The 24,151-nt window shown below is 39.0% G+C and overlaps 1 protein-coding gene across 2 annotated transcripts in view; it reads right to left on the bottom strand.

Moving 5' to 3' along the window:
• The window catches only part of Klp31E (kinesin-like protein 31E), a 580,309-nt gene that overhangs the window by 200,349 nt on the left and 355,809 nt on the right, over positions 1–24,151 (bottom strand). For both annotated transcript variants that reach the window (XM_067145074.2, XM_067145075.2), the window contains 3 exons: positions 19,052–19,298; positions 15,717–15,843; positions 5,004–5,205 (listed from right to left, as the gene is read on the bottom strand). In XM_067145074.2, coding sequence (XP_067001175.2) covers positions 5,004–5,205; positions 15,717–15,843; positions 19,052–19,298 — 576 coding nt within the window. The remainder of the gene's footprint in view (positions 1–5,003; positions 5,206–15,716; positions 15,844–19,051; positions 19,299–24,151) is intronic.

The raw sequence follows: 24,151 nt of genomic DNA, 5'->3' as shown, positions 1-24,151 counted from the left end.
GTTTATTTCAAGTACGATGTGGTCGTAAAAACTACATATTCACTTGAATTGGTGCACGGCAGGAGACAAGTGCGAAGTACGAAGGCGGACCAAATATAAACGGGAATTTATAAAAAAAAAATTATTGCATCAACAAAAAAAAAAAAAAAAACATACAGAGATCACTTTCCTACATTGTGTCCTGCTTTGATCACATTTTCTCCTTCAGATTGGTAAGTTTTTGATGCCGTCCTGATGGACGGAAGAGAGACATATGCAGGACAAGTTACGCACAAACTCTTCTACACTTGCATCATCATTGAACCACTGTCCTCCTAGGTCTTGTTTGAGCGGTCCAACAAATGGTAGTTGCAAGACGGTAAATCTGGACTGTATGGAGGGTGTTCCAGAGGTCCCCAGAGAATTTCCTCTGGTTTTTCCCGCATTAAAGCGGCAGTATATGGCCTTGCATTGTCACGAAGAAAAATTACTTTTCAGATCAGTTGCTGCCATCGTTTGTTGCGAAGTGCACCTTTTGCCTCATCCAAGAGGCAGACAGTAATAGGCTGCATTAATTGCCCTTTGTTCGTGAAGAAAATCCACTAGCAAAATGCCCATGGAGTCCCAGAAAATGGTTGCAAGCACCTTTTCAGCAACTGGGCATGTTTTGGCCTTGACCGGACCTGCTTCGTCTCTTCACCACCACTCCATGCTTTCTTCCTAGCTTGCTTTGACCTTGGGGTGTAATGACGCACCCAAGTTTCATCACGTCACAATACGGCACAAGAAATCTTCTCCTTTCTTCTCGTATCGACACAGGAGTCTCTAATATATAAGTAATAATAATAACAACGTAAACGTTTCCACCTTTTCAATACTAAAATATATTCACAAAATTATAAATTACACGGTACTAGTTTCGACCCATCTAGGGGTCATCATCAGCCGTATTGGAGCAAAGATCACTTTTGGCGAAATCCTAAGAAAATGTTATTTTAAAGAATAACAAGTGAAATGAGATCTTATTATGGTAATAGTTAATAATACAAGGAATATACATACTAAGAGGTTTTTAACAAAGAATAAAGTATAAATGGGGTGTTGTAAAAATTATAATCATGGAAATCAGTAAGTTCTTGTATTGAAATGACATATATAAAATTATATATGGCTTAGGAAGAGGGCTTAAGGTGGGGCTGAAGGGTGCGGGAGAAAGTGTAATTGTCTTGGAAAAGTACCTTTGATTAAATTTAGGATTGAGTTTAGGTTGGCTGCATTATTGTTTCTGAGGAAAGTGATAAATAGATCGAAGAGTATGTTGGGTTTCTCTGAGATTTCATTGAGATTGTGACTGGCATTAAAGTATTGGTCTAGGTGTATGTAGTAATTTTCCATTATGTTGAGTAAAGGGCCCTTGTTTGCTAATACGAGGATGTCCATGTCTTGTTCAATACTGGAGAAGTTATGGTTATAATCTTGCATGTGTTGGCCGATGGCTGAAAACCTGTTGTATTTTATTGCGTTAGTGTGCTCGTGGTATCTGATAATGAAGTATTGAAAAGGTGGAAACGTTTACGTTGTTATTACTTATATATTATTCTCAGTTCAATACGGACCAAAAACATGAAATTCATAACCATTAACAGGAGTCTCTGACAAACTTCCTGACGTAAAGTTTTTGTTCCTGGTTGAGGATCAGGAACCCCCGTGGTAGCCAATTATCTGAAATGGAGTTCATCTCTGATGATGGTTTGCACCCTTCTGTAACGTACTCCTACGCTAAAACAATTTGTGAAATTTTTATTCGCCGATCTTCCCAAATAATGATATAGATGTTGATTCCCAGTGATACAGTGATGGCCAGGCAGGCATCAATTTTTTAAAATGAGAAGTGTCTCATTGTGCATTGGAACTGCCAGTGGCTCCAAGTAGCTTGCGTAGTGGCCTTCGCGGTATGCACTAGCCATGCATCTTTGTAGGTGTGCTATTTACCAACTGATGAGCCAAACTTAGCATACTGGGGCAAAACGTTGGCAACCAGGAATGAGTTAGCTGGAAAATTTATAATCTCCAATAACGGATTAACTATAATGATATTACTTCACCAATAACATCACGAATGGCAACAATGTTGTCTACAGTGGTGCTTGTCCACGGTCTCCACTCAAGAGGTTCATTTTCCACAGTTCCTTTTTTTTAGCCCACTCCTACATGAGTCTGCAAAAGCGTTTCTTCCCCAAACTGTGCGCGGAGCCATTTCAAAAATTCGGAAGGTTTGGTGCCCTCTTTGGTGAGAAATTTTTAATGGTGCGTTGCATAACAGACATGTGCATCTCTTGCTCACTCATGGCTTACTGAAGCAGCCCAACTCTCCACCATCATTTGTGTATGCAAACCCCTTCGCCAGACATCCCCACCAACATCCTGTCAAAGCCCAACCTCAGAATTATTACTAACAGCAGTGGTACATTCAAATTCCCATTTATAATTGATCCGCCCTTGTACATTTGTTCTGGAAGTAGACCTGTGATTCAAATCCTTTCCAATGGAACAAACATGACCAATGCTTATGACCTTAGTCTTAATCAGTTGTGCACCCAATGCAAAATTACACAGTTGTGGGTTTGGATCCCACTGGTGTCAAGCTGGCCATTTTTTTTTTTCCAGTACTTATCTTTGACATGTACTGGAAGTACTCAATACAACCTAATATGCTAGAAGTCTATTTAAAATTAAAAATGTAATGTAACAACAGTTATACAGATAACTACTAGACTGGAAAATGAATGAGATCTTCTTAGAGTAATTCAGTCTAATGAGTGGTTTGCCCCTGCGATGAGTCTTCTCAAACTGGGTCGATCCTGTTCAGTACATTTTGCGACTGCATAGCTCCTGCATCCTCAATTCACAAGGTATGTGTTCCATGAACACATTTCTATGTCGAAGCCTATGTCCCATCCAAGAAAGTTGTCTATCTAATTTGACTGAACAGCTGTCTCTTTTCTTGGACAATGTTCATTACCTCAGTGTTTGTCTTCTCCACCCAACTTATCTGTTGTAGCTGACGCCGACGCCAACACCACATCTCAGAGGCTTGTAGCCTCTTAATACCACTCTTGGTTAACGTCCAGGTCTCAGCACAATACAGCGCAATAGACCAAACATAAAATTTATTCTTTTAAGTAAGATGAGGGATACTGTTTTCTGACAGAGAAGGGACTGTTCTCTGAAGGCTTGCTTTGCTATTCATGTCTTTATTTCAGTGTGACACTGAAGGTTTTCTGTTATGATCTGGGCAAGGTATGTGAACTGGGCTACTTATACCACTGATCATCACATGCAATGGACGTGGGTTCCTACTAAACATCATGACTGTTTTATTAATATTCATTTTCATACCACATTCCTCAGCTTTTTCATTCAGGTTCAGCAACATTTTGGATAAGTTGTTGGATTACCCGCAACTATAGCTTGATCATCAGCAAATTTGAGGGTCTGCATTAGCCTCCCTCCTATTTTCACCCCAAGCTTTGTTTCTGTTATAGATTCATTGATTTTCTCAGCAAAGACATTAAACAGGAACGGTGAGATCAGATAGCCTTGTCTCACTGCTTTCAGTATCTATACAGGGGCTTTAAAGGCTGATGTTGAAGCTAGTTATAAAAACAAGAATTTTATGACAGAAAGAAATGTTGAAATTCTGAAAAATATTGTTTCCAAGCAGCAAATGCAAGGAAAAAATTTACATTATGCAATGCAGAAAATTTCACGTTGTACAAAATTTTCAAAATTCCAGAGGATATAATGAAGTATTTTAGCTTACAGCCAAAAGTAGTATGATCTCAAAATCAGATGTCATTGAAAGGAATGCAAAGCTAAGAAAAACATAAAAGATACGAAAGCAATTTGTTACAGCAGTGTAAAGCATGTTCCTTTCAGCCCATAAAATATAAAAAAAATAAGTGGGACAGTCTGGTGCAAAAAGGAATTGAACAGGGATTAATAAAAATGATCATGGCATTGTATAAGGAATGTTGTAGTTGCGTGCAAACACAAGTTGGCAGGACAAGTTGGTTCAAAATAACTAGTGGGCTGAGACAGGGAAGTGTTCTATCACCAATCCTGTTTACAATAGTAATGGATGACATCATGAGAACAGCAAAAGCAGCATATGGAGGAAGAGAAATGAACATGATGTTATTTGCAGATGATATTGTGATTTGGGGAGAAGACGACAGGAAGATTCAAGAACAGTTGAATGTGGTGAATGGGAAGGTCGAAGAATGTGGATTGAAAATAAGTGTAGAAAAGAGTAAAACTCTTGTTATGACTAGAGGGGAGAAAGAAGGGAAAGGTCAGATTAGACTTGCAGACAAGCCCTTGGAAGTAGTGGAAACGTTTAAATACCTGGGGAGTGAATTAATGGAGAATGCTCGACTGGATGCTGAGATTAGTAAAAGGATTCAAGCTGGAAGCTGTTTCTATCATAGTGTAAGAAACATGTTATGGGACAAAGATGTGAAACGGAAGCAAAGGATACTATGTACAAGATGTATTACGTACCCATAACAACTTACGGAGCAGAAACTTGGACAATGACAAAGAAGGATGAGAGTCGAATACAGGCAGCCGAAATGAAGTTCTTGAGGAGTATGATACAGAAGAGTAGAAGAGACAAAATAAGGAATGAGAAAATCCGGGAAGAAATTAGAGTGGAAAAAATGAATGATAGAATAGAGAAGAGCCGACTAAGATGGTTTGGGCACATAAAGCGAATGAGCGACGGAAGAATGCCAAAAAAAGGTGATGGAAATGCAAATCCAAGGAAGGAGAGGCCGTGTACGACCACAATTGAGATGGAAGGATACCATCCAATGCAGCATTATAGAAAGAAACCTGGACTGGGACACAGTGTTGGAGGAGGAGTGGTGGAAAGACCGAAGAAAGTGGAGAGGAACCATATTTGCACCTACCCGGCTACAGCTGAATAAAGGAAAATGATGATGATGACGAAGTGATATTACCTTAGGACCTTCGAGTTCCATTATTCTCAGCTGGGAATCCTTAATTACTTCCTGGAGATATTCTATGTTTGCATTTATGTTTTCAATCTGTTCCTCTAAGTCTCTTATGACCACTTCACTTTGACCACTAGCAATAGCCTGGTCAAGTTTACGTATCAGCTGGTCTCTGGAACGGCCCAATTCTTCTCTTTCTTGCATATGCCTGCAAAATAAATGGTAAATTCACTTTAGTATCTATCATGCTCCAAGACCTTCTGATAAGTTACAACTTATGAGTGAACCATTAAAAGATTCAAACCTACGACATAATACTTCCACTGAACATTCAAATCTTAAATGGCATTAGTACTTATAACACATATTTTAAAGTGTTTTGTGTTTAAATTTTCTGCACAAATGGAGAATAGAAAACATCTTATTTAGTTGCCTTTCAAACAAAACAGGACCAAGGCATTACATTTTTTTACAGCTGTTGACTTAGTGTTAATTCATCAAAGATATTGAAGATTGATGAAGAAGGAATGTATCTGTTTTGAAATGTACAGAAAGATGGGAACATGAAAACGTATACAAAAGCAAAAAAGAAAACCTGCACTTTCAACGATCAACCCAGTGGAAAATTAATTAGTGCAAGAATCTGTCAATAATTGCCAATCGCTGAATGTGTTAATCATATAGTAGTTCACCTGGTATTATGCAGAGTATACTGTGTTGAGATAATCATTTCTGGGAAAATCATTTTCAAAGTCACTTGTTCATTCAGCTTTAGCAACATGTTGGATAAAGTTGTTGGACTACCCGCAACTACAGCTTGATCAGCAGCAAATTTGATGGTCTGCATTAGTCTCCCTCCTATTTTCCTCTCTCCAGCAGCTACAAATGTGGAGGGTCCAAGGTCAGGGTTAGGAGCGAAGACCTAGAAGGCATTAATGGCAGAGGATGAAGACTTCAGTATAGCAATGATGGTGGAAGAGGCAACCCTGTTAGCAGAGCATTTGGTAGTAGTGTCTGTACTCCAGTTGAGCGACCTAAATTCACGCTGGCTGTGGCCTTTAACTGTGGCAATGTCAGGCTCTGCTGACTGGCCAATTGATTAATTCCTGTTGCAAACTTCAAGCTGGGTGAACGTCAGTTTTGCTAATAAATGCTAGGGCATTAGGAAATGACAAGTGTCAAGACACATGACTACCATGACAAATAGACAAGGGCTAATGGTTCATGGGTGGAACCAGAAAAGAAGTAAGCCCAATACAATGATGAATAGTTGTGCATTGCTACACTAAACATTGGAACTACATAGATGCTGCTGCAAGCTCACAGATATGCTCAAAAGAGAGAAAGTGGACATTGTAATGAGTTTCTTTCATGCAGACAAAGGCCAAAATAACATCAGAGATGGATATAAACTTCCATACCATGCACCGGTCACCCACGATGGTGTGTCTTCGCTGCCTTGTTTGTGCTACCTTGCCAGACCAAGTCACAGAGATCCACTGTTACTCAGACAGTCTTACGTCTGTCATAATTAAGCAGCTACAAGTCTTCTCTGCCTATGCACCATAAATAGGCTGCGATTATGATTTTGGCAGGAACAACAAGACCGTACCTTAATGTGTGATCCCCAAATGATCTGAAAAGGCATGTATGATGTACTAAAGATGGCTATAGTTGTTACAAAATCAATGGATCTCTCTCTTCAATGGTCATCTCCTGTAGGTATGTGGTGGACATAGTAATATCACATTTTTCTCCCCGGCATTGATTTGCTTTATTAGATCATTTATTGTTCTTCCACATGCACTGGTAATCTAGGTAAATTTATGCTGCCTATGGCTTTTAACTGCGCCAATGTCTGACTCTGTTGACAGGCCGACTGATAATTGGGACGCTTCCTCGTGGCCTCTGTTCCTTGGCTTTTTTCTGAATGATCAACTTCTCCATATTTTCGGGTTCTCTCCTCATTACAGTCCATGGGAAATGTATTTTAGCTGACTGGCTGATCCTCTTTTCAATTTTAAGCTCTATTAGAATGGAATTTTTCGTGTGGGGGCTGGCCTATGGAATTCATAACATCCTTTTCCAGCAAAACATTTCAGTTGCATCAATCTTATCTCCCTTCTCTATGTCCACAACTCACACCCATACATTAGTATGGAAAATACTAGACAGTTTACCAGTCATATTTTCAGGTTCTCGGAAATCTGTTCGGCCTTTCACAGTCTTGTTAATTTTCTTTCATTGTCACCTCAGCAGATTGCATCTCCATTTTTATCTAGTCTCTTGATGACCAGAATTTATCAGAAATCCAAGACAGATATATTCACTGACAACTCTGAAATTATCAATCTGCTTTATTTCTGAATGGTTTTTATTCTGCCAGTCCATTATTTTCTTTTTCGAGGTGTTCATTTCTAAACCAAGTTATTGGCTCTGCTTTTGAAGCACTGTCACTGATCCAGTAGTTTGTTTATACAATTTAGCTATCAGCAATATGAAGTCATTTGGCACATCCATTGCCCTGAACACTGCCACAGATGATGCCACTTAACTTTGTCAAAGGCTTTCATACTCTATCAGTAATGCTGGTACAGCAATTATTTTGTATTACATACAATGAAGTATGGTATTTCTACCGCTTGAGAATACATTACCTGCATAACTTCCACCATGGAGCTAATGACGTTATTTGTCCAACTTTTGTCCAGTTTCACTACGGAGTCGGGTGTGAGGGGAGATGGATCTGTTGTGGCTGGTTTTTATGACCGGATGCCCTTCCTGACGTCAACCTTATCAGAGGAGTTAACAAAATGAATGACATAATATATATGATAGTAGGAAGGGAGAGGGTGAAACCCAGAGCCAGCACATAGCCTACTCCTGTCGAATAGCACCAACGGGTCTGCTCAAGGCTTTATGTCCCCATCCGACGGATGAAACACCAACAGCGTCATATGCCCTCACTCCATATGAACACTGCGGAGAGGTTTGGAATTTAATCCGGGTTTCTGGTACGCAATCTAGTGATTAGTAATTGTATACCACTAGCTCCCCTGCCTGCCGGCCAACATTCTGATAGTGACATTTTTTTCAACCAATGGGACTAACTGGCTAACCATGGTGTCAGACCGTTTAGACTTCAATGCCTTAACAATCATGGCCACCAGGTGGTCTATGGAGCTAATGACGTATGCTGCACTATTTCCGGCCACAGGTAGTTACACGTCACCCAGGCCCGGTGAATATTATATTTAATTTATTATCTCCATTAATAATTATGATACAAAAGAACGGACAATGGAAACGTGTGTTTTAATAATGCGTGGAAAACTCGCTAGTTTTTCGGGTGATTGTAACAATACAGTGGCATTTATTAAAGCTTTAAGTAAGCTGATGCAATAAATGAATCGTGGTTCACAGATACTGCTCGACTATGTAAGCTCAGCGAAAACTACACCAGATATCCAGTCAATGATCCACAGCGATGCCTTACTATTCAGCACACTGCTGGACTAGGTTAGACAAACGTTGCTAAATCACATTAAGTATTGTACACGGACAAACTTTCTGCGGTTGTAAATTACAAATTAATACCTGTGATATTTCACTTTGTGAATACCTCGTGTTGAGAATTTAGTTATTTTCTACGCTAAGCTTTTAATTTTTTGAAGTGTAACTTATTACAGTCTCTTCATGTTCAGGCCAAAACTTTAAATCTTAGAACAAATATTCCCTTTGCTCTTTGGGACAGAACTTGTAATATTCAGTGATAATTATTTCTTCAAGACTGTGCTTAAGAATTTGCGTATTTAAACGGTGTAAATAATATTCAAGTGTTGATTTAAATGTAGAGATTACATTTAGGAACTTGAGAATATTTTCTCATAAGACTTCTACAAACTTGTGTTTTTAGTGTTTTTCTTCTTTTTCCTTCATGTGAAGCATTTCTAACAAATAGTCTGATTTATTTCAAGTTAATGAGAAAATTTATTTCCACGTCTCACATAAAAAGACTTGATTTACTTTCAATGTCTATGAACTTTTTATTTTCTTCCTTTGTTCTCTTGGTAAGGAATTAACTTTGAATTTCGCCAAGTGTAAATTATTCAACTCATAACAACTTGCATTTATTTTGTGACTTGTGTTTTCTACGTAACTTGCCCATAATCTCTGCACTTGTAAACCCTGACTGAGATACAAGCGAGTCAGTCTTCCAGAACATCCAGCAAGCAACCCTTGTCACTGGATAAATGGTTCCATGGTTTAAGAAGGCATCAGGAATTAATTCTAGGTGTATGCATATCGCAGGAAGCTACAAGTCTACTCTAAAGGTGATATACACACTGTTGAAATAAACCAGAATTTAATAAGATTTATGCACATTTTTGGAATAAAACCTCTGTACCCACTCCAATGGTGTAGCGCGCACGCACACACACACACACACACACACGCACACACACACACACACACACACACACCCACCCCTGCATCTAACTGCTCATGCTCTTCAAGCTAGCCTCATGCGAGGTCATTTCCTGGTACAATACGTATAATGGAGAACAAAATTGTCCTGACTTTTCTATCAACTGTCATATGTTCAGCAGTACCACTTGTTTATGAACCCCTCTTGTTCAGGTGGTGTTTCTAATTGCAAATAGTATTTCAGTCTCCATTAACAACATGGATTATTACCTTACAAGCAAATGAAATGAGAGTAACGGTTCTGTAATAGTCATATTTATGGAGATCACTTTTTTTATTTATTTTTTTATTTTTATGTGGATAAAGTGCACTTTGTCTAGTCCTTGGGTCATTTTCTGGCGTGAGAAGATGTAGAAGTTGTATTCCAATGTCCCAATAGCATTCAGTATCTATTGTTATTTGATCTGGACCAGGCTGCTGCTTCACTGCTTGGATTTCACTCTCAAGGATGTTAAGTTCTTCCAAGTCTCCACCATTGTGATATTCATATTCATATTCATGTTGTTGGTCTCCTTTATACAGGTTTTGACAATATGCTATCTATACTTCTGCTGTTTCACCCACATATATTTTTAAATTTCCACTGCACTCAAAATTATGATGGACAGAGTACCCTGAACTTTGCGATGATCTGGTCACTGGAATCACATTCTTCGAGAAATGCACCACTCAATCTCTTATACTAGTGGTAGCCTTTGCAGCCAAATAGACTTTGCCCTGGTACAACACTGCAACTTTCAACTAGTCGCTGATATGAAGGTCATACCTTTGAATGTCACCACTCAGCATAAACTGATCACTGTTGACCTGTGGATCAGCAAGCTCTGGATAGGAGGCTGTGCGAGAGACTGGAATGATGAAGTGGTGGAATTTACATGACCACAGAAGATAGCTTCCGTCATCAAATTGCCCCTGCTGTCTTGATAAGCAGGCATGATTAATAACAGCTCAAGTGCAACAAATGGTCTTTGAAAAGAAAAAAGCATTCTCAAGCTGGCTTGTGCATAAGGAAACTGATAACAGGGAAAGATATATTACAGCCAAACAAGCAGTCAAGAAAGCTGTTGTAGAAGCAAGATCTGATCATTACAGCGAACTCTACATGACACTAAGACACCATGAAGGCAAGGGAAAAAATCTATAGAATCCCTAAAGTTAAAACCAGATCAGCATAGGATATCGAGCACTGTGATGATAAATAAGCGAGGCCAAAAACTAAAATGCAGGCAACACATTTTGACAAGATATTTAAATAACACAAAGTTCCCAGTTCCTGAAGGCATCCAAACAGCAGGCCTCATCACGGAAGTCATAACCCGGGGAAGTTGCCAGTGCTATTTATTCGCAGGAAGAACTGAAAAGCGCGAAGTTTGGATGACCATGCTACTAACTTCTGCAAGTTGAGGGAAAGACATTGCAATTGATTGGTTGACCACCTTTTCAAGCAATAGTTCTCAATTGTTCCCCCACAACAGCCAAGCATCAAAGTGCCAATATTAACCGAAGCTCAGCACTGTCACCATAGTTCTGCATCACCGCCATGGACACATCACCTAAAACTTGCAATGGAGTGTTCCTTACACCCTCCTATACACCGATGATGTTGCACTCACAACAGACACCACCCAAACAACTGCAATTCCAAGCTGCACCTCACTATACATGGTCTCTGCCTGAACATTAGGAAGACAGAATACCTTGAAACTAATCCAAAGTGATGGCACCATGCAAGTCAGTGGAAGGAGCTTAGCAAAGACAGATAGCTCCAGACCCCTTAGGTTTTGCATGAAGAGCGACTGCGGCAGTAGCAACGAAGTATGAGCTAGGATAAATGAGACCTGGAAGTAGTAGAGGAAAATCACTGGCACGCTTTGTGACAAAAGAATACCTCTCTGCATGAAGTCAAAGAAAGACAGACAGAAATAATGTCCAGTTGCACTGAATGGAACTGAATATTGGCCATCCAACAAAATGTGTGTGTGCCAATTTCATGCCACAGAAATGCAAATGCTCTGTTGGTCGATGAGAATCTCTTTAAACCACCACATCAGGAATGACAAAATTCGGCAGCAAACTGGGATCATGCCAATTCCGCAGAAAATGTGGGAAAGGCACCTCTGATACTGCAACCTCACCAAGATGCTCAAAAGACAGAACATGGATATTTTCTGCATCATTGGAGAGGCCAAAAATTTTGTGTCATCAGAGATGGTATAGACGCTGTCATCTGTGCTAACTTGCCAGTGGAGATCCATTGTTACTCAAATCATTCCATATTAACGGTTTTCACTTTACAAAGGAAAGGATTGATTGCATCCTATTCAATACAAATATGGTCTATATATCCATCTTCAGAGGGAGTTATTCTAATCAAACATGTTTTGGCCCATTTTTTAGCCATTCTCAGTAAAAATATTAAAAACTACATTATTAATGTTAAAAGAATGTTATTAAAAACACAATGAGAAAAAATATATAAAAACATGTGCAACATGATGAAGTTAATACAGTGTGAGGTTGTAGCAAGCTTAAGAAGGTCTTAGTCTCTAAGTACAGTACGTCACACTAAAAGAGGACGAAATCACAAAAATGAAACTTTAGAAACGGTCTATCTTCATTGAGTTACATGCTCGAAAAGTCTAGAGGGTTGTCTGTCAACAACTCCATAATAAATACGAACCCTGCTTCCAGCTCTCCAACTCAACACCACCCCTCCCTCCCCCTCTCCCCCCGGCTTAGTGCCTCCCTCCCTCACTCCTTTCACTTCTTCCCTTATCCTTGCAAACACATCTGAGCCAGCTACAAACAAGACCAGTGGAAGCGGGACCTCTAAACCAAGGTCAGGCCGTTCGGGAGGGAAATTATTTAATAAGCAAGTCTATTCTTTTCATTCATCTTTCATCTATTAGCCCAAGCTTCTCACATATACTCATTCATTTTTTCCATTACAGATTTGGATTTTATTGACGGTTTGCACTACCAAGCCACACATGCAACACTTGGCATTTGTTTCCTCTCAAAATATGTTCTTATACTTCTGTTGCCCTCTATACTTTTCGAGCATGTGACTCGATGATGATAGACTTTCTCAAGTTTTATTTTTGTGATTTCATCCTCGTTTTTAGTGTGACATACTGCACTTTCAGACTAAGAGGTTCTCAACCTTGCTACAACCTCACATTGTATTAACTTCATGTTGCACATGTTTTTATATATACTTCCTCATAGTGTTTAATAACATTCTTTTAACATTAATAATATAGCTTTTTTACATCTTCACTGAAGATGGCTCAAAAATGAGCTGAAACATGTTTGATTTGTTTAGAATTACTCCATCTAAAAATTGATATATATGTAATGAGGATGCAATAAATCCTTTCCTTTGTAAAGTCAAAATTAACACATCCCACAAACAATGCACCATAAACTGGCTGCAATGATTTCAAATTTAATGTAAATGGTGACTGCCCACCTGGATGGCCAAAACAGCACTGGCAATATGTTGTGAAAGTGGACATGAGTGACATCAGCTTGGGAGCAAGTAACACCCAAGACCGGGCAAAATTGCATTTAAGGACTAAGAGCAAATACTGCATCTGCAGGACATCACTAAAGAGAAGGAGAAGAAGCCGAGATGAGCTACAAATATTATGCTCTTTTAGTTGGCTTACTTGGCTTTCAGGGCAGCAAGGAAACAAACTGCATGGCTGCACACCCTCAGCCACATTAGGAACAAATAAATCAAACGATACGAATATTATAATGAAAGATGGCTAGTTGTTTGTATGTGGAGGCTAATCTCAGGAATCACTCAACTGATTTCAGTAATTCTTCCACCATTAGAGCACTTCTTCCACATTAGTAAAGGCCATATACAATGTATGATAGCTTATCAGGTGAGCATTACATTTCCTATACAAATGCTCATGTGCATATTCTTAACTTCCATAATTTGCTACAAAATTGTACTGTGTTTTTTTTTTTTTGGGGGGGGGGGGGGGGGGTTACAGAACACTTTCAGCATGCAGCCAAGGGTACTCAAGACGTCCAGTGAGTAGTCAAGAAAACTAGGTGAAAATGCATGGACCAATGTTGTAAAAACCTCTAAGATCTTCTGAAAATAAACAACACTAAGCAATAAAATTTAGTAATGATCAATAATACAGGCAGAATTGTTTCACGAAGTGTTCAAGAAATCACACCCGCTGCTTGTATGTCAGATTCAGCTTGCTTACATGCGGGCAAGGAGAGACGAGGGAATCACCCTTCCTACTTGCGCAGTGTCAAAGGCAAAAAGCGAGGAAAAGTAACCCCCTACCACAAGGCTTCTTCAAAATTTCTTTGAATCTAGTTGAAGGACCGCCATACATGTCACTTCTGCCAGCTACTCTCATACTCGCAAGCTCTACATACTTTTCACACAGAGCACTGAAGCACAAAAGAGCAGGTGTAAGCTATTATTGGTTGAAATCCATATCAAACATGTGCAAAGTTGAGGGTAAACTCTAGTAATTGATAAAGTAAAATTGGGCTCAGAGACTATCAACAATTGACTGAACAGTTTCCATGCCTGTCTATGAAAGCTGACATTTTCCTGAGGAAAATCTATATTGATTAGTGTACAATCAAATGGCAAAAAAAGTTATCTTACAACATTTTCCATGCTTGCTGTAAAACAGTTTCTAGAAACAAAGTATTATTTACAGTTTTGTAACGGCATGGACACTGCTACACACACTAGTGTTGCATATGCCTTGCATATCACTAACTGCATGATACGTGTCCCAGTTCCTGACCAATGAAAGGCTGCTGTAACTGTATCATCAGATGATGACCGATTTTACGCGTGTTCCTTTGCAGAAGATGTCCAAGCAACAGTAAAAGTTATTGTGTCCTCTGTGACGTTAATTGCAAACGTTCACTGAATTTGTGAGAATTTTCCAAGAAGGCACATTTTACATGAGGTTTGCATATTTTTCTTATACCTATTCTCAAGACCTGCATTTTCTGAATCTGGGACGCTAAACCCTTTATAAGCTTTATAATAAAAAATACTTGGGGCTTAATTGACAGAATTCAATCCCAATACAAAATATAGTAACTCAGTTCACCATTCAGGATTCACAGGTAGAATCTCACTAGTAAACAGTATACAATATTACAGGACTCCATGCATACTCTCTGATAACAGTCTACTATACATTTAACTAGCAGTTCATGCTCGGTAAGTTCTAGAAAGACACATTTGTACAACAATTTTTACTAGTTTACAAGCCTCATGAAAAAGGACCCTGGACACCTGCTAGCTTGCTGGCCTGTCCAGCGATTGGCATAGCATAAATTAGATATAAATTAGGTGAGCCTTCTCCACGACAACGAAGAAGCTCACACAAGTCTGTACACCCGACAGGAGCTCACAAAACTTCAGTGGACTGTTCTTCCTCATCCACCCTACAACCCGGATCTCGCACCTTCTGACTTCCACCTGTTTGGCCCAATGATGGATGCACTCCATGAGCAGCACTACGTGGATGACTGGGAACTTACAGATGCAGCACAACGTTGGCTCTGACACCAACATCGAGTGGTACTATGCAGGCATACAGACCCTCACATTACAATGGCATAAGGCCGTAGCACTGAACAGAGATTATGCTGAAAAATAGGGTACTGTAGCAAAAAAACTGAGAAATAACATGGTGTATTTGAAACCTCAATAACACCAACCTGCTTTAAGAAAAAAAATGCGTGGCATTATACATTGAACTCCCTTCGTAAATATGAAGATGAGAATAAAAATCAGTGGATAACTTACTAGGTCGTAGATATGACTAATGAAAGACGGGAAAGCCAAAGTGGGGACAGACGAGGCAAAGGGGAAAAGTAAGGGAACAAAAGAGGAAGGACTAGGAGTAGTGTGAAGAGATTGCAGGTCGAAGAAGCAATAGTAAGAGCAGATTAAGTGTACAGGTACATTTAAAATCTGTACAAGAAAAATACATAAATATAAGGAGCTCATTAGTAAAACTAAACTACTTCTAGTGAAAGAAGACAAAGAAGAAAGATGGCAGGAACATAGTGATGACGCATTGGAAAGAGGAACATGTTAATGCAGCAAAGATGGGGATATCAATACTGAGGACAGGATTACACATTTTTATGGCTTAATGGCTTAACATCTAGGTCACCATGCCTAAATATAATATAAAATTTTAAGTTGTAGTACTGTACCTTTCCATTTCACGCTCCTCCTCTGCCAGAATTTTCTTATTTATAGTTATGGTGTTAATTGACTTCTCCATCCTTTGCCATTTGTACTTAGCTGCCTTAGGAGAAAAGCCCAGCTCTCTCCTAGAAACTGGAAGGTGGGGGGAAAAAACATTAAATTAAGGATTTTAAGACTATATTTCTACAATTTTCTTTACATCTCTCCAACACAGAAAGGCCTTATAGATACAGTGGGATAGGAAAGGGCTAGGAGTGGGAAGGAAGCAACCGTGGCCTTAAGGTACAGCCCCAGCATTCGCTTAGTATGAAAAATGGGAAACCACAGAAAACCAGCTACAGGGCTGTAAAGAGTGGGTTCAAACGCACTATCTCCCGAATGCAAACTGATAGCTACGCGACTAAAGACGCATGGCCACTTGCTCGGTGGGGATTAAGAAATAGGGTATTGCAACACACACTGTAAATGCGTTACAAACTACTGCTTTCAATGCCAGTGGAGAATATGTGTTAGTCAACAGGATACAATTTAAATTTCTTATTTTTTAAAATTTTTATGAAATCAAAACAGCAAGATGCCGAATTACAGAGTTCCGTAACAAAAAAACCTTTATAATGGAGTAGTACAATGCAAACTTTAAAAGAGAATGGAGGAGCAATGAAGAATAATGACAAAAGTAGCAAAAGAAATTTAAAAATTAACAAAATAACAGTAGGGAAAGAACAGTTAACAATAAAACAAAGGCAAATGAAAAATGAGGAAAATTAAAGATTGAAAGTAAAACAAAGACAAAAACTTACAGCTAGGCACAGTAAGAAATACAGATCTGACAACTGTACAGTACAGTAAAAAATTAATATTACATTATGTACAATAGACGGGATGGGAAGGAGAAGAGAGAGAAAAGGAGTATGAAGGAAATGAGCTAGGTTAAGGAAGAATCGATTAAAGGAGGCATACACAAAAGAAGAAAAAAAACACGTGTAAGTACCTGTCAAAAATTAGAGTTAGGGAAGGCTGAAATGCGAATTAAAAAGTTCTTTGTACAAGAGAGAGGTGGGAATGTGAAATATGACAGAGTTGATTTATCCTGGTTTTGCCAGTTGAGATATGTAGGGAAGAGAAAGATGCAGGTTCAGGAGAACGAAATAAACCATGAACAGGAACCTAAGGTCACCTACTTTCCTGTGAGTAGATAACGGGGAAAGGTTTAACTTATCCAGTATCTGATTGCTGCTCAAATTTTGACAAATCAGACACTCTGGCTCTAACAATGGCAAAGAAGAATGATTGCATCTGGTCAATGTGATTCAGATCAGTGGGAGAAAAGGCAGACCAAATGGGAGATGCAAATTCAATAATAGGTAGGATGCACGATACAAAGTAGGCTTTGAAGGATATCTGTGATCTCGGATAATCTATACAACAAATCAAGAAGAGACATTGCTCGTGAGGTTATCTTCTATATATGAGGGACAAATAACCATTTACTGCCAAACAACACTCCTACGTCGTTTTTGTTCTGTTAGAATTGGGAACGCGTTACCAAGGAGGGAGTATTTACTAGGAATAGGGGATTCACAAAGCGTGACTGTGATGCTTGTTTAAAGGGGCCTACCATCTAGGTCATCAGCCCCAATTTAGAAAACCATTGCTGCCAATGATTATAAAAAGGACAGGCAATGCTAGGCTCATTCTCACACTCGCAGTAAGTAGAAGCACTTTAATCCTCTAAATTCATTATAACATGCATTTGTTCAGGTCCGACAAAAGAGTAGCGTTGCAAAAATGTTGCAAAGTTTGGGCTAGGAAGACTTGGGAGAACTGGAAAAAGCAGTATCTTCATCCCTTTATCTCCATAGGCTTTCTGTTCATCTGCAGTGATAGTTTTTGCTAGCGCGGTTTTGTTGTTTCATTTTCTATGATGGTAAGTTTAAGTGAACAATGTACAAATCTTTTATTGTGAAGTTTTAAGAAGATTCCACAACAGTGTTCATCAAAAAAGACCCGATTTGTGGCAGACAGGAGACTGGTTCATCCACCACGACAATGCACTTGCACACACAGCCATCTCTTAGTTTTGGGCTAAAAACGGCATGGTTCCACTGCCCCACACCTGACCTGCGACTTTTTCTTATTTCCATGCATGAAAAGGGGCACGAAAGGACACAGATTTGACAACATTGAAGAGGTCAAGAAAAAAGCGAGGGAAGAGCTGTCAGCCATTTCTAAAGATAACCACAAAAAATGTTTCGAACAGTGGAAGCACTGTATTTTGAAGCGGATTAGGTGGTTTTGAAAAAAAATTAAAAACATGTAGCTTTTAACAAATAATTCTTTTTTTGGTACCCTCTCGTACATGTCTGTTTTTAAAGGTTCATACTTTCCCAATGTATTACTTTTTTTGTGGGACAGTCAGGTAGTTTCAGGGCAGATTTTTGAGAACTGCTACTCTGTGTCAAGAAGCAAGTAAAACCTTGGAATATTTGATTAAGAAAGTAAAGGACAAAAGTGAGAAGTCTGGGCTGTATCTACGTATCACTAACGCCAAGATCACGGCGGCAGCAGAAATACTATATTAAGATTACATTAACAGTGAAGAAACAGATGGTTAAGGACTTCATCTTCTTTGAATCTAACATTAATTGTGAAGGTGACAAATCAACTGTCAGCTGGCACTTGGAAGGAACACAATGATAAGCTTGAAAAATATCTGCAAAAGCAGGAGTTAGTGAGAGGATCAAATGCAGACTGGTCAGTGCCATAATTTTTCCTATAGCCACTAATGTCTGTGCAATATGGACACTAAGTTAATGGATTTTATCGCCTACAGCAACAGACCACTAGGTCGACAGACAAAACGATGGCATGATGGACTATGCTAATACACAAAATAGATTGTTTTTGGAAATGACTGCTGGAAGAGTGCAAGGGGCAGGACACGGTGGAGAGGTCTTGTAGCTGTGCAAGGTCCACTGGACCTGACCGTCATGAATATACACTAATAAATTACTCCTCTATCATAAAATCATTAAGAAGAGTAGTCCAGTCAGGTATTGTGGATCTTGGTATGTCTGAAATAATACTGTTATTGCTACCCCCTTAGCCCTGTTCCCTGATAACGGGTTGGGGATGAGGCGAGATATTTTAAGGCATACATTTTAGAGCCTGACACCAAGACAGTACTCCAATATGACTAGGCTGAAAGATTAATTTGTCTAGGTAATCCTACGAAGTTATGATAAAGTACACACACAGTAAGACTGAACAACACTAGTCATAATTACAGTATTTTGTAAAAAAATAAAAGAAAGGAAAGTTTCATCTATTTGATACTCACCATTCCTTGTTACACGACCAGCTGCTTTCTGGCTAAGTTTTGCCTGTGATGCCTTTTTAAGAGCAGTAACTTCCTCTGCTTTTCGACGAAGTTTTGCCTCCTTCACCATGTTTTCTTTCTCTAGTTTTTGAATCCGATGGTCGCGACGTTGAGAAGCTTTACGCAGCTGTGCAATTTCCCGATTACGTTGCATATCGAGTTGTTTGTGCCTGGCAGTCTCTTCTTTCATCTTATTGATAAGCTTCACCTAAGAAACAAAGATATATTCTAAATAGTAAGAGTTTGACAATGCTACAAATGACAGACTGGAAGTTTCAATTGAATCCATTCTTCAAGACTAACGAATTTCTACATTTACTTCACACTCTTGGGTATCGGCAAGTAACTTGCAGACCTACAAGCAACAGCCTGTAGCTTATTAATATTTCAGAAAATAACAATGAATATGCTCTCCATGAGAGCTTTTAAGAATTAAGCATTAAGAAACTAACTTTTATTCTGTAACCTTGTCCATCAACATATGGAAAGTTCTCTGAAGGGACTGAAATTTGAAATCTGTAAATGACTAAAATATTAATTTCACTGTGAATTTATTTCTAGGTGAAGTCTGGTCTGGAAAGACAATTTATCTTTTTTTCTTAACATTTGTTTTATGTCGAACCGACACAGATAGGTCTTATGGCGACGAAGGGATAGGAAAGGCCTAGTAGTAGAAAGGAATAAGCTGTGGCCTTAAGGTACAGACCCAACATTTGCCTGATGTGAAAATGGGAAACCACGGTAAACCATCTTCAGGGTTGCCGACAGTGGGGCTCGAACCCACTATCTCCCAGATGCAAGCTCACAGCTAAGCACCCCTAACCGCATGGCCAACTCGCCCAGTTTTTTATCTTCTTAGAAAATAAGATGTGATATGCAGCATTCACTTTGCCATTTGTTGTCCACGAAATAACCAACAACAAAATTCAGCAGGGAATAATGTTCTAGACATAGTGCTGGTAAAACCAGATGAGCTCTATAGCGAGACTGAAGTGGCAGATGGTCAAAGTGATCACAAAGCCGTTCTTGTCATAGTTAAAAATAAATGTTTTACAGGTTTTAAAACTAGGACTATTTGGCAATACCATGTGGTTGATTAGAGAGGTATGGGGGAGTTTTTAAGAATTAATTATGATCAGCAGAAAATGGTAAATAAAAATGTAAACAGCCTGTGAGATAGATTTAAAACAATTGTTCAGAAGTTTGAAATTGGGTATCTACCTTTACAGGTGATATGTATTGTAGAGCCCGGATTTCCAAGCAAATGCATGTTCCTAAATAAGCTATTTACACTTCTGAAACTTTGTAAATATTACTTTTAAGAATAATCAATAACAGTAATTCTTCTGTGCATGTTTGCATGTTTTGGCCTTTTTGGGAGAAAATTCAAGCATAATGCATATTTTGCAAATTTTAGATTTAATAGCAAACAATTGGACATTTATATTGGAATATATGACTTTCCTTCTGATTTTGTTAACTTGCATGATAGTGTCCTTTTTGAACATTGGTTTGCAGAATTTGAGACTGTACGTCCACGTTACTTGACTGTCATTGAGAGAGAAAGAAAATGTATTCCTGACACACTACTTCACAAGTTAGATGCACAGAGGTCCTACAATCCAGTTAGCCAAGCACTTTATCTGCTGCTTGAGTAAACATTGACATAAACGGGAAGACCCTGTGTTGACTGCTCTAATCCTTAGAAATAAGGTGTCCCAGTAAAAACTGAACTCAATTTTGCATTACTACTGTAAATGACTGCTATTTCTTGTTTTTGCCTTTGTTACATGAAGAAAGGAAAGGTGAACACACTTCAGTGATGCTGCGTTACTGAGATAGCAGCTTACAAACCTTGATTTTGCACTGAATTTCCTGGAATTCCCTACCCTGAACTCCAAACTCTCACTAGTCACATGTCTGAGGCCAAAATAATTGAGAAAATAAGGGAATTGGAAAGCAGAATGCTACACGCTTCAAATTGTAATTTAGTGTTGGAATGTGCTGAGAAGTGTTGGTGTCATACCACCTGTTAAAAGTCTATGAAGAGAACTCTTGTCTAAATGGATTGAGGGAAAGGAATTACTAAGTCAATTTTTGAAAAGAGATAACTTCCGGTATACTTCGTCCTAAATGTCTTCATGTAAGTATGAACCTGTCACTTCTCATGACGTAGAAAGGTCATTTTCTGCATTCAGGAATGTTCTGTCAGATAAATGAACTTAAATGAAGAAAATGTGGAGAAATTAGTTGTTGTACAGTGTTTTAAAAGGAAACTAAAATATACCAATGCGGAACTGAATTTTGATAGTGCATATTTTCTGGTTTATTGTTCCATCATTTGATAGCGCATAAATGCATGCATGCAAGCAAGATAGTACATGGAAATCTGGGCTCTAGTGATAAATGGGAAAGAGCTAAGGATGGGTGTGGAAGTACGGCAAGATTGAAGGAAATTAATAGGCAATTGAACTTAGCAAAAAGTAAGCTCGGAATAACCTGATGGCAAACATAATTGGCAGTCATATGAATTTTTTGGGGAAAAGGTAGAAACAGGTTCGAGAAAGGACATTCCAGAGATCATTAATGAACAAGATGAGTATCTGTACAGGAGGATTTATGGAAGGCAGAAGTATTCAGTCAGCAGAATGTAAAGACAGTTGGATATAAGGAAAACATCCAAGTAAAGTCTACCGGCTGTGCAAAGTATCACCCCGTTTGACTATTCTGCCATATCATGAAGCATGTGATGACTCCTGTTTGCATAACACTGCAACCATCTCACCGAACCAATGTGGTTTTGTGAAAAGCTTTGGAATGATGGATGCGATCCATGCAACACGACTGATGGAGAGGTATAGGGAGAAGGTGAAGACAATTCTGATGAAGTAGTGAAAATTACCTATGACGATCAAGTTATTTACAAAACAATACAAAAGTTGAAACTTGCATGAGATTCGAACCTCCATACCATCACACACTGTCCACATGTCTGACCATGCTCTCGCCAAGTGAGCTAGTCTGAGGCTAGACAAGCAGCGGGCAGTTCCCAGACTACACCTGTTCCTGGTGTGTGTGTGTGTGTGTGTGTGTGTGTGTGTGTGTGTGTGTGTGTGTGTGTGTGTGTGTGTGTGTGTGTGTGTGTGTGTGTGTGAGCGCGTGCACATGCGGTGCTCGTTTCACAGCTTCATTCAGCATACCCATAACGAATCAACAGTGGTGCTCATAATTCATAATGTCTTCTAGCCCCCATAACCACACTTCTCATATTACCCTGGATTAGGGATAAAGACCAATGTATTTCATAATTGTTGTAAACGCAGCATGATGCATTAAACTAGATCATAAGGGGACAGGTAGAACACCCGGTATAAGGAAAATATTTATTGGGGTAATCACATTAGCGATGTTGTAAATCAAGGTTACAGATGTCTTCACATGGTTATGCGAGTATTTAGGGGTTGTAGTAAGGATGTAGCGGGAAGGCTCCATGACAGGCGGCAGCACGTCAGCCTCTCATCGCTGGGTTCCGTGGTTCAAATTTCAGTCACTCCATGCAAGATTTGAGCTGGACAAACCAGAGGCGGGACAGGTTTTTCTCTGGGTAGTCCGGTTTTTCCTGTCATCTTTCATTCCAGCAACACTCCAATATCATTTCATTTCATCTGTCAGTTAATCATTGTCCTAAAGGAGTGCGACAGGCTTTGGCAGCTGGTACAATTCCTATCCTTGCAGCTAAATAAGGGCTTCATTCATTCCATTCCTGACCCGGTCAAATGACTGGAAACAGGCTGTGGATTTTCATTTCAGTAAGGATGTAGCCTTGGAGGCTAGTACAGATGGTCTCCTTAACCCAGTCCACGAGTAGAGCCCTGCATAGATGTGGATATCCGCGAAGTTAGTGTCTTGGCGGATACAAGCTGTATACCAGTGCGGATAATTTTGCTGATAATTTCTAAATATACCGGGCGAGTTGGCCATGCGGTTAGAGGCGCGCGGCTGTGAGCTTGCATCCGGGAGATAGTGGGTTCAAATCCCACTGTTGGTAGCCCTGAAGATGGTTTTCCGTGGTTTCCCATTTTCACACCAGGCAAATTCTGGGGCTGTACCTTAATTAAAGCCACAGCCGCTTCCTTCCAACTCCTAGGCCTTTCCTATCCCATCGTTGCCATAAGACCTATCTGTGTCTGTACGACGTAAAGCCATCAGCAAAAAAAAATTTCTTAATAATGATGTTTGATTTTCACTCAGGTATACTCTGTTTTTGCTTGTGGTTAGGCGACCCTTGACAATGGTATGGGAGAGGAGTGATATATAAACAGCCTTGAGACCATAAAGTTGTAAATCTGACCAAGGCCTAACTGGCTCCTGCCCGCAATTAATGGAAGGAAGGAACAAAGGTCAATAAGTTGTCGCAAGAGAAAATCCCTCATAAACCTGCGACTGTAGGGGTTCTGGTGCCAGTGTCAGGCCTATTGTATTATGTTAACAGATCTCTCCGTCAATACCTTGGGTGTAATATACCATAGTTAAATATTTAAATTATCCGCAGATAAGCATTTTGCGGATGCTGATAACCATATTCACAACTAAATATTTTTTTTTATTTTTCCACCTTGTCAATACACGTTTCATATATTATAAACATCTTCATCCACATAACACTGTTTAGATGAAAAATTCATGTAATGACAAAGTATCAATACTTTAGAGGAGGTGTCCTTAAAATTAACATAAGATTGACAATATTAAAAACAAAATACTGAAGAGAAATTATATAGATTCTTTATACAATTGACAGCAGTTGTCGAGGAAACACTTGTATAATAATCCATAGAGAATATGTCCTAATGATTATTCTTTTCTTAAAGTTTATGAAGGAAAAAGGTCAACTTATAAATATATAATTTATAATTTATAAGTAATTGTTGAAATGTAACAGGAGCCACATTGTGAATTCTGGATTTCTTCATTTCAACAATTACTTATAAATATATAATTTTTAATATATAAATTGACCTTTCTCCTTCATGATATTTTTAAAGAAAATAATAATCATTA

The sequence above is a fragment of the Anabrus simplex genome, chromosome 4 (assembly GCF_040414725.1).
Source record: "Anabrus simplex isolate iqAnaSimp1 chromosome 4, ASM4041472v1, whole genome shotgun sequence".
In the NCBI taxonomy this organism is placed as follows: Eukaryota; Metazoa; Arthropoda; class Insecta; order Orthoptera; family Tettigoniidae; genus Anabrus; species Anabrus simplex.
Note: the sequence above shows the minus strand (reverse complement) of the source record. Positions and strands in the feature narration are given on the sequence as shown.